The following is an 18480-nucleotide window of genomic DNA, read 5'->3' as shown; positions in this document are numbered from 1 at the left end:
CGTCCACCAACAGCTCAACCCGGTCACCTACGTGGTCACGCTTGACCATGCTCGGGGTAGGCCCAAGGCCTTTCACGTCAATATGCTGAAGGTGCACCACGAACGTGAAGCTTGCGTCGTACCGGTCTGCAACCTGCCCGAGAATGGGGCAGAAGATCCCCTCCTGGACATGCTGGCCCAAGCCAAGGCCGATGGGTCCATTGAGGACATGGAGATAAGTGGTTTGCTAACCGTATCCCAGCGGTCGCAGTTGGTGGAAGCCCTGGAACCCTTCCGGGCTGTGTTCACCAACCGACCTGGGAGGACGGAGTTAGAGGTTCATGAGGTGGACACCGGGAATCACGCCCCACTACGGCAAACACCTTATCGGATCTCTGAGGAGGTGCAACAAGTCATGCGCCAAGAGATCAATGAGATGTTAAGGCTGTGGGTAATTCGACGGTCAAAAAGCACGTGGGCCTCACCTGTAGTTCTCGTGCCTAAAAAGGATCGAACCACCCGGTTCTGCGTGGACTACGGGGGGCTCAACGCCATCACAACCTCTGATGCCCACCCGATGCCGCGCATCGAGGATCTGTTTGAGCGGTTGGCAAAAGCAAGGTACATATCCATCATGGATATGAGTCGGGGATACTGGCAGATTCCCCTGAGCCCTGAGGCGCAGGAGAAATCCACATTTATCACCCCCTTTGGACTGTACGAGTCCACGGTCATGCCCTTCGGCATGAAAAATGCCCCTGCCACTTTCCAGCGGATGGTCAACCACCTGCTTCGGTGACTGGAGGAGTACGCGGTGGCGTACTTGGATGACATCGCCATCTTCAGTTCCACCTGGGAGGAACACCTTCAGCACCTCCAGAAGGTGCTCAAGCATCTTCACCAGGCAGGCCTGACTATCAAGCCGGAAAAGTGCCAGATGGGCATGAGCGAGGTCCACTACCTGGGGCACCGGGTAGGCGGAGGTTCCATGAGTCCGGAGCCAGAAAAGGTGGACGCAATCGCATCCTGGCCCACCCCCAGGACCCAGAAACAGGTGAAGTCCTTCTTGGGCACTGCAGGGTACTATAGGCGGTTTGTTCAAGACTATAGCGCCCTTGCAAAACCCTTGACTGACCTCAACAAGCAGAGGCTACCCCAAACAGTCAACTGGGCAGATGACTGTGAGGTGGCCTTCCAAGCTTTGAAAGCAGCCCTGTGCAATTGGTCTCGGTGTGGTGCTCAGCCAGGTCGACTCAGGGAACCAGGAGCACCCCGTGTTGTACCTGAGCCGGAAACTTTAGCCGAGGGAAGTGGCAGACGCCACCATCGAGAAGGAGTGTCTGGCCATGGTGTGGGCACTGCAACGTTTGCAGCCCTACCTGTACGGGCGCACCTTCACGGTGGTAACTGACAACAACCCTCTGAGCTGGTTGCGCACAGTGTCCGTAACCAATGGAAGGTTGCTCCGCTGGAGCCTTGCCCTTCAACAGTACGATTTTACGGTACAACACAAAAAGGGCAGTGAACATGGTAATTCCGATGGGTTGTCCCGCCGGGGCGAACCCGCTGAGGTGCGCATGGCCGATTACCGAGAAGTAATGTCTCCGTTGCGCCCTCTAAAAGGGGGAGGTGTAATGTAAAATGTCTGTAAGATCTGTATGGTAAAGTAAAGTATGATGTTTCTAGAACCTTCTAGAAATCTCCCATTGCTACACACTGAGGAGACGAGCCTGTCATGTAGCTGCAACCCCCCTCCTTATCAGCTCTGTGCTTGCTGGTAACATGAAACCGTCCATTTCCTCTCGCAGCCTTCCCCCCTGCAAGGGAAAGCATTGCTTTGTTCTGAAACCATGAAGCTTGAATACAGGTATAGGAAATATTAAAAGAAGCCTAGCGCGCACTTCGCTTCAGACAGAGATATGAAACTCACATTTCTGCAAAGGGCACGAAGCCAGCTTTCTAAACCCCTAAGTTTCACGATTCTCGGACTTCCAGAAATTGAGATATGGATTGCTCCGAAATGGGAGTGTCCTATCTAGTGCATTCTTGATGTTTTCTTGTTGGGTTCGTTACACTGGGAAACATGATACCCTCGGTGAGTTCATACGAGCTTCCCCCATTAAGATATGGTTATCATAACCTTTTTAGTTAAGTTATAACTGAGAGAGAAGGGGGGTTGAACCTCACCAGACCGCCCAAATTCCAGTCAGTTCAGCTGGAGTCCTCCTGCCAGAGAGACTTGCCGATGAGTGGGGACGTTTGGTTAAGCACTCCTTCCCCTTAACCTCCACACTCCTGCCCCCTTAGCCTCCACACTCCTGTCCCCTTAGGCTCCACACTCCTGTCCCCTTAGGCTCCACACTCCTGTCCCCTTAGGCTCCACACTCCTGTCCCCTTAGGCTCCACACTCCTGTCCCCTTAGGCTCCACACTCCTGTCCCCTTAGGCTCCACACTCCTGTCCCCTTAGGCTCCACACTCCTGTCCCCTTAGGCTCCACACTCCTGCCCCCTTAGGCTCCACACTCCTGCCCCCTTAGGCTCCACACTCCTGCCCCCTTAGGCTCCACACTCCTGCCCCCTTAGGCTCCACACTCCTGCCCCCTTAGGCTCCACACTCCTGCCCCCTTAGGCTCCACACTCCTGCCCCCTTAGGCTCCACACTCCTGCCCCCTTAGGCTCCACACTCCTGCCCCCCTAGCCTCCACGCTCCGGCCCATTATCCTCCACGCTCCGGCCCATTATCCTCCACGCTCCGGCCCATTATCCTCCACGCTCCGGCCCATTATCCTCCACGCTCCGGCCCATTATCCTCCACGCTCCGGCCCATTATTCTCCTCGCTCCTGCCCCTTATCCTCCAGACTTCTGCCCCTTATTCTCCACGCTCCTGCCCCTTATCCTCCACACTCCTTCCCCTTATTCCCCAGACTCCTGCCCCTTAGTCTCCACACTACTGCCCCTTATCCTCCACGCTCCTGCCCCTTATTCTCCACGCTCCTGCCCCTTATCCTCCACGCTCCTGCCCCTTATCCTACACGCTCCTGCCCCTTATCCTACACGCTCCTGCCTCTTATTCTCCACGCTCCTGCCCCTTATCCTCCACGCTCCTGCCCCTTTTTTTCCCAGACTCCTGCCCCTTATCCTCCACGCTCCTGCCCCTTATCCTCCACGCTCCTGCCTCTTATCCTCCAGACTCCTGCCCCTTATCCTCCACACTCCCGCCCCTTATTCTCCACACTCCCGCCCCTTATTCTCCACACTCCCGCCCCTTATTCTCCACACTCCCGCCCCTTATTCTCCACACTCCTGCCCCTTATTCTCCACACTCCTGCCCCTTATTCTCCACACTCCTGCCCCTTATTCTCCACACTCCTGCCCCTTATTCTCCACACTCCTGCCCCTTATTCTCCACACTCCTGCCCCTTATTCTCCACACTACTGCCCCTTATGCTCCAGACTTCTGCCCTTCCCCCGGCAACCTAACCGTGTGTCCGTCTTCAGACTTATGACAGCGCTATATATTGGATATATATTAAATTAACCATTTCTCACCTGTGTAGACGAATCGTCCTGGGGCTCCCTTACAGAAGTGCTTGGATTTGTAGGACAGGGTAACCTCCACCACCCCGGGGATGTGTCTGGGGGGCGTCTGTACTCTGATAGCATGGGGGGTGATCAGCTGTGGAGAGGACAGAAGAACAGTTAGTAGGACAAGAGCAGAGACACCCCAAATAATTGAGTTATTACTGTGGAAGATTACATGAGGAGCCATTCATAAGGAAATATCCCCAAGCCGAGTTGGAAGATGGGTTACAAGCAAAGACCCATGCCCTGACCCCCTGAGTATGTGTGATGAGAGACCCCCACCCTGACCCGACTATGTGTGATGAGAGAGCCCCACACTGACCGCCGAGTATGTGTGATGAGAGACCCCTGCCCTGGCCCCAAGTGTCATGAGAGACCCCCACCCAGACCCCCGCGTACGTGTGGTGAGAGACCCCCTCCCTGCCCCAACTGTCATGAGAGACCCCCACCCTGACCCCACGAGTACGTGTGGTGAGAGACCCCCGCCCTGGCCCCAAGTGTCATGAGAGACCCCCCCACCCTGACCCCCAAGTATGTGTGATGAGAGACCCCCTCGGCCTGAACCCCGAGTATGTGTGATGACAGACCCCCGCCCTAGCGCCAAGTGTCATGAGAGACCCCCACCCTGATCCCCGAGTATGTGTGATGAGAGACCCCCGCCCTGGCCCCAAGTGTCATGAGAGACCCCCCACTCTGACCCCCAAGTATGTGTGATGAGAGCCCCCTCGGCCTGATCCCCGAGTATGTGTGATGACAGACCCCCACCCTGACCCGTGTACGTGTGATGAGAGATCCCCACACTGACCCCCCGAGTATGTGTGATGAGACCCCCGCCCTAGCCCCAAGTGTCATGAGAAACCCCCACCCAGACCCCCAAGTATGTGTGATGAGAGCCCCCTCGGCCTGATCCCCGAGTATGTGTGATGACAGACCCCCACCCTGACCCATGTTCGTGTGATGAGAGACCCCCACACTGACCCCCGAGTATGTGTGATGAGACCCCCGGCCTAGCCCCAGGTGTCATGAGAGACCCCCCACCCTGACCCCCAAGTATGTGTGATGAGAGCCCCCTCAGCCTGATCTCCGAGTATGTGTGATGACAGACCCCCACCCTGACCCGTGTACGTGTGATGAGAGACCCCCAAACTGACCCCCGAGTATGTGTGATGAGACCCCCGCCCTAGCCCCAAGTGTCATGAGAAACCCCCACCCAGACCCCCGAGTATGTATGATGAGACACCCGCCCTAGCCCCAGGTGTCATGAGAGACCCCCCTCGGCCTGATCCCCGAGTATGTGTGATGACAGACCCCCACCCTGACCCCCGAGTATGTGTGATGAGAGACCCCCGCCCTGGCCCCAAGTGTCATGAGAAACCCCCACCCAGACCCCCCGAGTACGTGTGATGAGAGACCCCCACACTGACCCCCGAGTATGTGTGATGAAAGACCCTCACCCTAACCCCTGAGTACGTGTGATGAGAGACCCCTGGCCTGACCCCTGAGTACGTGTGATGAGAGACCCTCACCCTAACCCCCGAGTATGTGTGATGAGAGACCCCCACACTGACCCCTGAGTATGTGTGATGAGAGACCCCTGGCCTGACCCCTGAGTATGTGTGAAGAGAGACCCCTGTTACACACCGGCGCCATCTCTTACCTCACTCCACACCAGCATAGTACCAAACACCACCTGCAAACCATCAAAGAAGTGATCTCCGATGAGGATGACGGTGGCCCCACCGGTGGTCCAACCCTCACTGGGACTGACGGCCTTGATGCAGGGAGTGGCTGCTGCAGACAGATGTAGAAATATCAGAAGTAAAAGGCTATGACTATCGTCCAGTAATTCCCACCATCTGGATCTCGATTATGAGACGACCCCACAACATGCAGTGTGCCGCTATAACCTGGGATAACAGCCAGCTGGTCAGACAGAGAACTTCCAGGAGGCTTTGTCCAGACCACCCCTGTAATTACGACCCCAATAATGATATGCAGAATAGATGGACGCACCTTCTGACGGGTCGAGTCTCCTCGCACGGCGTCCATGTTTTGAGTTATTATGTACAAACATGTTGTCTGACACAGCGAGGACGTGTCCGTCCACGTTCACCGTAGTGGAGACTACGACCTGCGATACAAAAGGAAAGCGTACAGGGTCATTACAAGGAAAGAAATATATACTGTATACGGCAGAGATGTGTATACAGTGGGTACGGAAAGTATTCAGACCCCTTTACATTTATCACTGTTTGTTTCATTGCAGCCATTCTCATTAATGTGCACTCTGCACCCCATCCTGACTGAAAAAAACAAATGTAGAAATTTTTGCAAATATATTAAAAAAGAAAAGCTGAAATATCACATGGTCATAAGTATTCAGCCCCTTTGCTCAGACAATCATATGTAAGTCCCATGCTGTCCATTTCCTTGTGATCCTCCTTGAGATGGTTCTACTCCTTCATTGGAGTCCAGCTGTGTGTAATTACACTGATAGGACTTGATTTGTAAAGGCGCACACCTGTCTATATAAGACCTCACAGCTCACAGTGCATGTCACACCAAATGAGAATCATGAGGCCAAAGGAACTGGCCAAGGGGCTCAGAGACAGAATTGTGGCAAGGTACAGATCTGGCCAAGGTTACAGAAGAATTTCTGCAGTATTCAAGGTTCCTAAGAGCACGATGGCCTCCATAATCCTTAAATGGAAGAAGTTTGGGACCATCAGAAGTCTTCCTAGACCTGGCCGTCCAGCCAAACTGAGCAATCGTGGGAGAAGAGTCTTGGTGAGAAAGGTAAAGAAGAACCCCAAGATCACTGTGGCTGAACTCCAGAGATGCAGTAAGGAGATGGGAGAAAGTTCCACAAATTCAACTTTCACTGCAGCCCTCCACCAGTCTGGTCTTTATGGCAGAGTGGCCTGATGGAAGCCTCTCCTCAGTGCCAGACATATGAAAGCCCGCATAGTTTGCTAAAAAACACATGAAGGTCTCCCAGACTATGAGAAATGAGATTCTCTGGTCTGATGAGACGACGATAGAACTTTTTGATGATAATTCTAAGCAGTATGTGTGGACAAAACCAGGCACTGCTCATCACCTGCCCAATACAATCCCTACAGTGAAACATGGTGGTGGCAGCATCATGCTATGGGGGTGTTTTTCAGCTGCAGGGACATGATGACTGGTTGCCATTGAAGGAAACATGAATGCAGCCAAGTACAGAGATATCCTGGATGAAAACCTCTCCCAGAGTGCTCTGGACCTCAGACCTGGCCGAAGGTTCACCTTCCAACAAGACAATGACCCTAAGCACACAGCTAAAATAACAAAGGAGTGGCTTCAGAACAACTCTGTGACCATTCTTGACCGGCCCAGCCAGAGCCCTGATCTAAACCCAATGGATCATCTCTGGAGAGACCAGAAAATGGCTGTCCACCAACGTTCACCATCCAACCTGATGGAACTGGAGAGGATCTGCAAGGAAGAATGGCCGAGGATCCCCAAATCCAGGGGTGAAAAACTTGTGGCATCATTCCCAAGACGACTCATGGCTGTACTAGCTCAAAAGGTGCTTCTACTCAACACTGAGCAAAGGGGCTGAATACTTATGACCATGTGATATTTCAGTTTTCTTTTTTAATAAATTTGCAAAAATTTCTACATTTCTGTTTTTTTTCAGTCAAGATGGGGTGCAGAGTGCACATTAGGCTAGGTTCACATTGCGTTAGGGGCATCCGTTAAACGGATGCTCTAACGCAGATGTCATTTTTCACATCATTTGTGACCTAGCGCTAACGGTATGCGCTAACGCATGGTAGCAGCTCGTTAGCATGCGCTACCATGCATTAGCCCATACAGGTCTATGCACAGCGAACACGTCCGTTCACTGTGTGCTAGTCCCAACGCACCCAAAAACTCTGCAGACCCTGTTCGAGGGTGCGTCATGAAGAAACGCATAATCGCTAACGCATGCCGATTTTGGGATACGTTAGGATGCGATGCTGTCATTGCGGGTAATGGGTGCCTTAACACATCCGTTACATAGCGTTTGTGTCGCTATGTAACGGATCCCGTCAGCGCACAGCCCCTAATGCAATGTGAACCCGGCCTTAATGAGAAAAAAATGAACTTTTTTGAATTTACCAAATGGCTGCAATGAAGCAAAGAGTGAAAAATTTAAAGGGGCCTGAATACTTTCCGTACCCACTCTACATCTTGGCACAGTGCCGGTTTCACATGTATGCAGGTACAGTGCCGGTATTGTATGTACACAGGTATGTGAAGACACAGCATTGTATCTTAATTAACCAGACGTCTATTTTAGCAAGCCAGGAGGAATAGACTGTTATCTATATGGCGACTTTTGAATTTGTGTTTTTCTTTCTGGTTAGTCAAGAAAACAGACTTTTGCTTGTGAAAGCCGGTAATATTGACTTGTAGATTGACATTTCATATAACATATTGTGCTCTTATCTTTGATGACTAGTGATGTTTGCTGATATGCCAATTATACATTGTCCATACCAGTCAGTTTGTTAGCATTCAAAACAGAGGAGGAAAATCTATGGAAATCGATTACATAATCAAACAATGTGAGTTGATGCTGTAGATATAGTATATCTTGACTTCAGCAAAGCATTTGACAAAGTCTCTCATACAATCCTTATTGAAAAAATGACTAAGTATGGAATGGACAAGGCAACTGTTAGGTGGATTCATAACTGGCTTAGTGATCGGACCCAAAGAGTGGTCGTAAATGGCTGCACATCCAGTTGGAAGAATGTCTCAAGTGGGGTACCACAGGGCTCTGTCCTGGGCCCTGTATTGTTCAACATCTTTATCAACGATTTAGATGAAGGAATTGAGGGTAAACTGATTAAATTTGCTGATGACACAAAGCTAGGAGGGACAGCTAATACTAGAGAAGAGAGAGAGAGGATTCAAAAAGATATAAATAAACTGGAGAAGTGGGCAGCAACTAACAGAATGGTTTTTAACAGGGAGAAATGCAAAGTACTACATCTGGGCAATAAAAATGAAAAAAGCATATACAGAATGGGAGGAATAGGGCTAAGCAACAGCACATGTGAAAAAGACTTGGGTATACTAATAGATCACAGACTGAATATGAGTCAACAGTGTGATGCAGCAGCAAAAAAGGCAAATGCAATTCTAGGATGTATTAACAGAAGCATACAGTCTAGATCACGTGAAGTCATTATTTCCCTCTACTCCTCTTTGGTCAGACCTCATCTGGAATATTGTGTCCAGTTTTGGGCAACACATTTTAAAAAAGACATCAGCAAACTGGAGCAAGTTCAGAAAAGAGCGACCAGAATGGTGACCGGTCTGCAAACCCTGTCTTATGAGGAAAGGTTGCAGGATTTGGGAATGTTTAGTTTGCAAAAGAGAAGACTGAGAGGAGACTTAATAGCTGTCTACAAATATCTAAAGGGCTGTCACATTGTAGAAGGATCAACTTTATTCTCAATTGCACAAGGAAAGACTAGAAGCAATGGGATGAAACTGAATGGGAGGAGACACAGATTAGATATTAGAAAAAACTTTTTGACAGAGTGATCAATGAGTAGAACAGGCTGCCACGAGAAGTGGTGAGTTCTCCTTCAATTGAAGTCTTCAAACAGAGGCTGGACAGACATCTGACTGGGATGATTTAGTGAATCCTGCTTTGAGCAGGGGGTTGGACCAGATGGCCCAGGAGGTCCCTTCCAACTCTACAATTCTATGATTCTTTCTTATCAGCATTACCTGTAAATATGGAATGAAAGACACTTGTTAAATGATAAAAAGAGGTTATATGCCTCTGTATAGAGATACAGATATTCAGCCCAGACATGCAGACATTCAAACCATCCAGAGAGTCTACAGGACTGCACCTAAGACATCATGGCTCCATCATGAGAGATACAGATGTGACATTCTACAAGATGCCAACTTAGTGGACCTCGGCCCCCGCTGGAAGAATACAGATCTGCCCCATTGACCATTGCACACCCATGGATAAGATTGTGAAAACCAGGTTGAAACTTGCCGGTCACCTGGAACCTATGGATAAATTTGGAGAAAGCCAGGATTGAGACCCGCTGGTTGCCTTGCTCCATGGAGATGTTCGGAGAAGCCAGGTTATGACCCTCCGGTCACCTGTCCTTGTACCACAATAAACTGTCATCTTCCTACGCTTGTCGTTACCTTCTCTCTGTGGGTGCCACAGGTGGGGTAGTCGGCCCTGGATGTTCTGAAGTCACAGCTGCCATTATCCCGGCGGGTCAGAGGAAGGGTGAGACTCTAATGTGCACCATCTTGGGTATTTTGCGGAGACTGTTCTATGTGTTATCTGCCTGTTTTGTGTTTCAATAAAGTATTGCCACACTGTTTTACCTTCACCCTGTGTTGCCTGAGTAGTATTATGCCCCCGTTAAAAGGAGAGGGGCGTGTGGTGTATAAGCCCTGGTTCACGCGGTTTCAGCTAGCGGACCGGGGCGCCCGCCGACTCCCCGTGTCTCCACAGGGTACAGTGCTGGTGTCACATGTATCCGGGTAAAGAGCTGGGGGTATTGTGGGCACAGTGCTGGTATCGCATGTATCCAGGTACAGTGCCGGTATCTCATGTGTCCGGATATAGTGCCGGCATCGCATGTGTCTGGGCACAAAACTGGGTGTATATGTAAGGGTGGTGGACTGTGCTGTCACGTTCTAACCTTGAAGACGCCAATCACGTTGCACGTGTGTATTACTTCATGCGTCTTTTGTATTTATTGTATATTTGTAACTAAGTAATGTGTAGTGTGAAATGTAATGCATTGTGATATGGTTATGCACAGTGTATAGTAATGTAGGATGAGTAATGATAGTATAGTGTAATATGTATAGTGTACAGTGTAAGGCATAGCGTTAGAGGATAGGCAGTGTAGGGGTGTAGATAGTTAAGTAAGAATTAATGTTTGGGACTAGCCCACAGTGGGATGGGTTAATGTTAAGAAAGGAGACTGCTCCATGTTAGTTGTGGAGTAAGAGTTTGAAAAGAGTAGTGAGCAGAGCTTCATAAAGGGTGACCCTGAGTGAGAGAAGACAGAGAAGAAGGGATAGTGTGATTCTTAACAAAAGTGACCAACGAGCCTTCCGGAGACGGTTCCTAGGAGAGGACTCCTAGCCACGTGACCTTGAGCTTTTAAAGCAGACGGTAACGGACCTTGTCAGAACTGAGAGACGGGGACTAGTTAAGGGTCCTGAGCGGAAGAGCCAGGGATCCAATAGTGGAAGAAATAGAACACGGAACACCAAGGGAAGGAGATTTGTTCATTTGGACTGTAACATTAAAGCTGGGTTCTAGCAAAGTAGGGAGAAACAGTGGTCAAAGAAAGCTCTGGAGTAAACTAGCGAGTAAGGATCCTGCAGGGAAAATGCTTCATACTGTAAAGGAAAAATCCAGAAGACTTTGCACCCACTATCCCTTGTATATAAGTCTTACCAAGTTACCGTTCAGTAGAGGTTATTAGTAACTGGTGGTCTCCCTCATTGAACTGTAGAACATCTGGTCCTGGCAAGCGGACTCTATCGGTCACATGCTGCCTGCATAGGAGTAAGGACCTCACAGCACCAGTCCGCACACCCAGCCAGGACCCCCACATTCATGTAGCACACTGAAGACGAGTGCCTCGCCCACGGCTACAGCTCTGTGTCACGGCGTAGTCGGCAGGATAGAGTCTTACAGCTGAAGGAACAACGCAGTGCAGGGAAGACTCGAGTTACAGGAAAGATGGCGTGCAACAAGTACTGCAAAATGGCAGGGAGTGGCGCAAAATGACGAGATGAACCCTCCCACCGTGAAAAGGAGAAAAAGAGCGCAAAATGGTGTCCAGACCTTCAAGAGGTAGTGCGGGAGCCATAGAGTGAGAAAAATATAAAGATCCGCCCTGTAAGGTGTGGCCCAAGGAAATGGGCAGAGACAATCAAGAAATGGCATGGTGAGTCAGAGAGGACATCACACAGCAAAAGGTGGGGCCATAATGGGCCTCGGGCAATGGAAGAAAAAGCACCATTTGTGGGTTTTAGGTGGAAGAAGCAATAGCTAGAAGACAAGGCGGTGAACTGAAGAGCATGAATGGAGAGCACCATGCTCTGATACGGTGTACCCAATTAAGGAAGACCGGGACGCAGTGAATGACGGAGGTTTATGGCCTTAATGGAGCTAGAGGTGAAGCTCGGCTGTTTGGCGGAGAAGGTCACCTGATCCTTCGTCTCACAATTGGAGGCTGACACCCCCGCTCAGTCTCTGGCACGCAGACGAGCCGAACACCTTAAATCCTTGTTGTCCCAGTGTCCGATGGGTTCCCCACCCATGCTGAAGGGTCCCATTACAATCCTGAAGGCTACCCCATTTAGCCCGAAGGTGAATTCCAACCCAGGTTGTATACCCCTTTATCCCTCAAACCAGGTGGATTGAGGCATGGTCAAGGCTTAAAAAGAAAAAGAGCAGTGGATCCAGGCCCCACTGTCAGGGATGTGGAGTAGGTAAGCCAAACCTCCAACTCCTCAGGTTCCCTTACTCCCAACTTCGACTCCGAATCCACAGCACTGGTCACTACTGCGCATGTACATAAAGTGCAGCACAGATTCATGTACACTAAAAGCCGAGATCCTTAGATCAGGGACAGAACAGACATTTATAGGACATTTTAGAACCTTTCCAAATGTATTATATATTTTAGGAGTCTGAGTGGGTCAATTTTATACTGACTCCAACGCCCACTGGACAGCCTCGGTAGGGAGAAATTAGCCCAGCGAATACCCAGGAGACGGTGATGTATTACGACCGTGGACAAGACTTTAGTTTCGTCATAGAGAAACAAACCGGATATGAGGTGAACATCAGTGCCAGCTCCCTCCGGCAGAAGCCTAATTTGCATGTTCAGTTCCTGAACGAGGATGGACTGAGTGACTGGTTTGTGGTCACGGTCTCCAGGATCCGGTCAGGGCTGAAGAAGCACCTGCGAGCATTCAGCCACGCTAGGAGGCGGCAGCCTCCACGAGTGTTACAGCCCCGAGGGGCAGAATTGGAAACCCAGAGAAACTGCTCCAAGCTACTGTGGAACCTCGACAGAACGTGAAATCACAGGATTGTCGGAAGCTGCAGGTAATCTGGCCATGGTAAGGAGAGTGGAGGAATGGAGACTTTGGTGTGAGTGCGGCCATGTGGACACACGAGGGTCAGTGGGTGCTCGTCTGCTGGCCCGGTTGTCTTAAGAAAAACCACATGGAACAGGGCTCATCCCACTGAACGCCCACTTAATTGTCCACCAACAGATTATGTCTCACCAACCAGGGAAGACTAAATACAATTGGGGTGGGAAGACCGTCCAGGATATAGCAAGAAAGTATCTCACAATGAGCCGACCCCACCCTCAGTCTGACATTATGTACAATCTGAGTCAGAGCTTTCTGTGCAAGTGGCGCTGAGTCGATGGCAAAGATGGGAATCCGCTTAGCTAAAGTACAGCAAGCCAGCCCATGAGTTCCGGCAAACTCCGCATCAACCATGCTGGCTCCAGCGCCACTGCCAACAAACACAGAAATCTCATAGGTTTTGCTCTCCAGCACCGTCCCTATATAAGTTCCACACCAATCGCCGAGCAGGAACGTAAGCCCTGTATATCCCTAGAGCCAGGCACACATAGGTGACCCAGGTACCAGGTCTGGCAGGGGCACAGCAGCGGGTCCTCCTGGCACGCACAAGTGACTCTGGTACCAGGTCTGGCAGGAGAACAGCAGTGGGTCCTACTGGGCACAAACAGGTGACCGCAGTATCAAATTTGAAGGGGCACAGCGGCGGGTCCTCCTGGCTCACACAGGTGACCCGGGTACTATGTCAGACAGGGGCACAACGGTGGGTCCTCAAGGCGCTCACAGGTGACTGTGGTACCAGGCCAGGCAGGGGCACAGCAGTGGGTACTCCTGGCACACATAGTTGAACCAGGTACCAGGTCTGGCAGGGGAACAGCAGGGGGCCCTCCTGGCACACACAGGTGACAACAGTACCAGGCCTAAAAGGGACAAAGTGGAGGGTCCTCCTGGCACACACAGATGACCACGGTATCACACCTAAAAGGGACAAAGCGGAGGGTCCTTCTGGCACACACAGGTGATCCCGGTAACAGACCTGGCAGGGGCACAGCAGCGAGTCATCCTGGCACACACAGGTAAACCCAGTACCAAGTTTGACAGGGGTACCGCAGCGGGTCCTCCAAGCACAGATAGGTGGCCCCGATACCAGGTATGGCAAGGGCACAACAGCGGGTCGTCCTGGCACACACAGGTGACCCCAGTACCAGGTCAGGCAGGGGCACAGTGGCGGGTCCTCCTGGCACACACAGGTGACCCCAGTACCAGGTCAGGCAGGGGCACAGTGGCGGGTCCTCCTGGCACACACAGGTGACCCCAGTACCAGGTCAGGCAGGGGCACAGTGGCGGGTCCTCCTGGCACACATAGGTGACCCCGGTACCAGGTCAGACAGGGGCACAGTGGAGGGTCCTCCTGGCACACACAGGTGACCCCAGTACCAGGCCTGGCAGGGGCACAGTGGCGGGTCCTCCTGGCACACACTGGTGACCCTGGTACCAGGTCAGACAGGGGCACAGCGGCGGGTCCTCCTGACACACATAGGTGACCCTGGTACCAGGTCAGACAGGGGCACAGCGGCGGGTCCTCCTGACACACACAGGTGACCCCAGTACCAGGCCTGGCAGGGGCACAGCGGGGGGTCCTCCTGGCACATATAGGTGACCCCAGTACCAGATCAGACAGGGGCGCAGCGGCGGGTCCTCCTGGCACACACTGGTGACCCCGGTACCAGGCCTGGCAGGCGCACTGCGGCGGATCCTCCTGGCACACATAGGTGACCCCGGTACCAGGTCAGACAGGGGCACAGCGGCGGGTCCTCCTGGCACATACTAGTGACCCCGATACCAGGTCAGACAGGGGCACAGTGGCGGGTCCTCCTGGCACACATAGGTGACCCCGGTACCAGGTCAGACAGGGGCACAGTGGCGGGTCCTCCTGGCACACATAGGTGACCCCGGTACCAGGTCAGACAGGGGCACAGCGGCGGGTCCTCCTGGCACACACAGGTGACCCCGGTACCAGGCCTGGCAGGCGCACAGCGGCGGGTCCTCCTGGCACACATAGGTGACCCCGGTACCAGGTCAGACAGGGGCACAGCGGCGGGTCCTCCTGGCACACATAGGCGACCCCGATACCAGGTCAGACAGGGGCACAGTGGCGGGTCCTCCTGGCACACACTGGTGACCCTGGTACCAGGTCAGACAGGGGCACAGCGGCGGGTCCTCCTGACACACATAGGTGACCCTGGTACCAGGTCAGACAGGGGCACAGCAGCGGGTCCTCCTGACACACACAGGTGACCCCAGTACCAGGCCTGGCAGGGGCACAGCGGGGGTCCTCCTGGCACATATAGGTGACCCCAGTACCAGATCAGACGGGCGCAGCGGCGGGTCCTCCTGGCACACACTGGTGACCCTGGTACCAGGTCAGACAGGGGCGCAGTGGCGGGTCCTCCTGGCACACACTGGTGATCCTGGTACCAGATCAGACGGGCACAGCGGCGGGTCCTCCTGACACACACAGGTGACCCCGGTACCAGGCCTGGCAGGGGCACAGCGGCGGGTCCTCCTGGCACACACTGGTGACCCCGGTACCAGGCCTGGCAGGAGCACAGCGGCGGGTCCTCCTGGCACACACTGGTGACCCCGGTACCAGGCCTGGCAGGGGCACAGCGGCGGGTCCTCCTGGCACACACTGGTGACGCCGGTACCAGGCCTAGCAGGGGCACAGTGGGGGGTCCTCCTGGCTCACATAGGTGACCCCGGTACCAGGCCTAGCAGGGGCATAGCGGGGGGTCCTCCTGGCACACACAGGTGACCTCGATACCAGGTCAGACAGGGACAGTGCGGTGGGTCCTCCTGACACACACAGGTGACCCCGGTACCAGGCCTGGCAGGGGCACAGCGGTGGGTCCTCCTGACACACACAGGTGACCCCGGTACCAGGTCAGACAGGGGCACTGAGGCGGGTCCTCCTGACACACACAGGTGACCCCGGTACCAGGCCTGGCAGGGGCACAGCGGCGGGTCCTCCTGGCACACACTGGTGACCCCGGTACCAGGCCTGGCAGGGGCACAGTGGCGGGTCCTCCTGGCACACACTGGTGACCCCGGTACCAGGCCTGGCAGGGGCACAGCGGCGGGTCCTCCTGGCACACACTGGTTTCCCCGGTACCAGGCCTGGCAGGGGCACAGCGGCGGGTCCTCCTGGCACACACTGGTGACCCCGGTACCAGGCCTAGCAGGGGCACAGCGGGGGGTCCTCCTGGCACACATAGGTGACCCCGGTACCAGGCCTAGCAGGGGCTCCTCCTGGCACACACAGTTGACCCTGGTACCAGGTCAGACAGGGGCAGTGCGGTGGGTCCTCCTGACACACACAGGTGACCCCGGTACCAGGCCTGGCAGGGGCACAGCGGTGGGTCCTCCCGACACACACAGGTGACCCCAGTACCAGGCCTGGCAGGGGCACAGCGGTGGGTCCTCCTGACACACACAGGTGACCCTGGTACCAGGTCAGACAGGGGCACTGCGGTGGGTCCTCCTGACACACACAGGTGACCCCGGTACCAGGCCTAGCAGGGGCACAGCGGCGGGTCCTCCTGACACACACAGGTGACCCCAGTACCAGGCCTGGCAGGGGCACTGCGGTGGGTCCTCCTGACACACACAGGTGACCCCGGTACCAGGCCTGGCAGGGGCACAGCGGCGGGTCCTCCTGGCACACACTGGTGACCCCGGTACCAGGCCTGGCAGGGGCACAGCGGGGGGTCCTCCTGGCACACACTGGTGACCCTGGTACCAGGTCAGACAGGGGCACAGCGGCGGGTCCTCCTGGCACACACAGGTGACCCCGGTACCAGGCCTGGCAGGGGCACAGTGGTGGGTCCTCCTGACACACACAGGTGACCCCGGTACCAGGCCTGGCAGGGGCACAGCGGTGGGTCCTCCTGACACACACAGGTGACCCCGGTACCAGGCCTGGCAGGGGCACAGCGGCGGGTCCTCCTGGCACACACTGGTGACCCCGGTACCAGGCCTAGCAGGGGCACAGCGGGGGGTCCTCCTGGCACACACTGGTGACCCTGGTACCAGGTCAGACAGGGGCACAGCGGCGGATCCTCCTGGCACACACTGGTGATCCCGGTACCAGGCCTGGCAGGGGCACAGCGGGGGGTCCTCCTGGCACACATAGGTGACCCTGGTACCAGGTCAGACAGGGGCACAGCGGCGGATCCTCCTGGCACACACTGGTGATCCCGGTACCAGGCCTGGCAGGGGCACAGCGGGGGGTCCTCCAGGCACACATAGGTGACCCTGGTACCAGGTCAGACGGGGGCACAGCGGCGGGTCCTCCTGGCACACACTGGTGATCCCGGTACCAGACCTGGCAGGGGCACAGCGGGGGGTCCTCCTGGCACACATAGGTGACCCTGGTACCAGGTCAGACAGGGGCACAGCGGCGGGTCCTCCTGACACACATAGGTGACCCCAGTACCAGGCCTGGCAGGGGCAGGAATGCGGCTTCTCCTCCATGCAGGAATGTAAATGAAGTGGGAGCTAATCAGGTTCGGATGTGATAATTATCAGATCTTTCAGAAGCCCCCTAATGAGCAGGCGAGCCCCCCGCTGTGAGAATATAGCTGAAGTTTCTGCTCACATCCAGCGCCTTAACCCTTCCAGCACCGCACAGGAGCGATGGATCAGTCAATAGTAATACGGTGTCAACAGTGTATAAGGGGAGAAAATACAAGGTGATCTGTAATATACCCTCATCTCTAAGTGCAGCCTGCAGTGTAAATCATGGTGGACGACACCCTAATGGCCACACCTGGTACTGCAGTTTGAGGTCACACTACATCCCCTCCCGGATGAGCCCCCAATAATTTATTCTCCTATTTTAGTTACTGTGATGAAGCACTGAGGTGTGGAGAGACGACAAGAGGACACAGAGGGATGATGGGAATTGTAGTCAGCTGGCGAAGGTTTACGATAACATGAAAACTTGAGCACGCAAGGATCACGGGGTCTCACCTGAAATCTCCTCATGTCCCGCGGGTTCCCGGCATTCTTCAGACAGTTCTGGTTGCATTTTAGGAAAAACTTCAAGAAAAACCTAAGACAGAAAAAAGAAGAACGATGAGAGTGGATCACATGAGAGGGGAAGAGGGGGATCAGGTGGGAGCAAAGAGGGGAGATCGCATGAGAGCGAGGAGGGGGATCAGGTGGGAGCAAAGAGGGGGGATCTCATGAGAGGGGAAGAGGGGGGATCAGGTGGGAGCAAAGAGGGGAGATCGCATGAGAGCGAGGAGGGGGATCAGGTGGGAGCAAAGAGGGGAGATCGCATGAGAGCGAGGAGGGGGATCAGGTGGGAGCAAAGAGGGGGGATCTCATGAGAGGGGAAGAGGGGGGATCAGGTGGGAGCAAAGAGGAGGATCAGGTGGGAGCAAAGAGGGGGATCACATGAGAGCGATGAGGGGGGATCACATGAGAGCAAAGAGGGGGATCAGGGGATCAGGTGGGAGCAAAGAGGGGGGGATCACATGAAAGCGATGAGGGGGATCACATGAGGGGAAGAGGGGGGATCAGGTGGGAGCAAAGAGGGGGGATCACATGAGAGCAAGGAGGGGGATCAGGTGGGAGCAAAGAGGGGGGATCACATGAGAGGGGAAGAGGGGGGATCACATGAGGGGAAGAGGGGGGATCACATGAGAGCGAGGAGGGGGATCAGGTGGGAGCGAAGAGGGGGGATCACATGAGAGGGGAAGAGGGGGGGA

At 54.1% G+C, this 18480-nt stretch overlaps 1 protein-coding gene across 1 annotated transcript in view; it reads right to left on the bottom strand.

Annotated features, from left to right (window-relative positions):
• The window catches only part of EBF4 (EBF family member 4), a 208346-nt gene that overhangs the window by 53440 nt on the left and 136426 nt on the right, over nucleotides 1-18480 (bottom strand). The window contains exons 7-10 of the mRNA XM_073562825.1: nucleotides 17738-17819; nucleotides 5576-5693; nucleotides 5220-5353; nucleotides 3530-3656 (exon numbers count right to left, since the gene is read on the bottom strand). Of these exons, the coding sequence (XP_073418926.1) occupies nucleotides 3530-3656; nucleotides 5220-5353; nucleotides 5576-5693; nucleotides 17738-17819 (461 nt within the window). The remainder of the gene's footprint in view (nucleotides 1-3529; nucleotides 3657-5219; nucleotides 5354-5575; nucleotides 5694-17737; nucleotides 17820-18480) is intronic.

The sequence above is a fragment of the Dendrobates tinctorius genome, unplaced genomic scaffold, assembly GCF_039654945.1.
Source record: "Dendrobates tinctorius isolate UK_male_01 unplaced genomic scaffold, ASM3965494v1 ptg000367l, whole genome shotgun sequence".
Lineage (NCBI taxonomy): Eukaryota > Metazoa > Chordata > Amphibia > Anura > Dendrobatidae > Dendrobates > Dendrobates tinctorius.
This window is presented reverse-complemented; position numbering and strand designations above follow the sequence as displayed.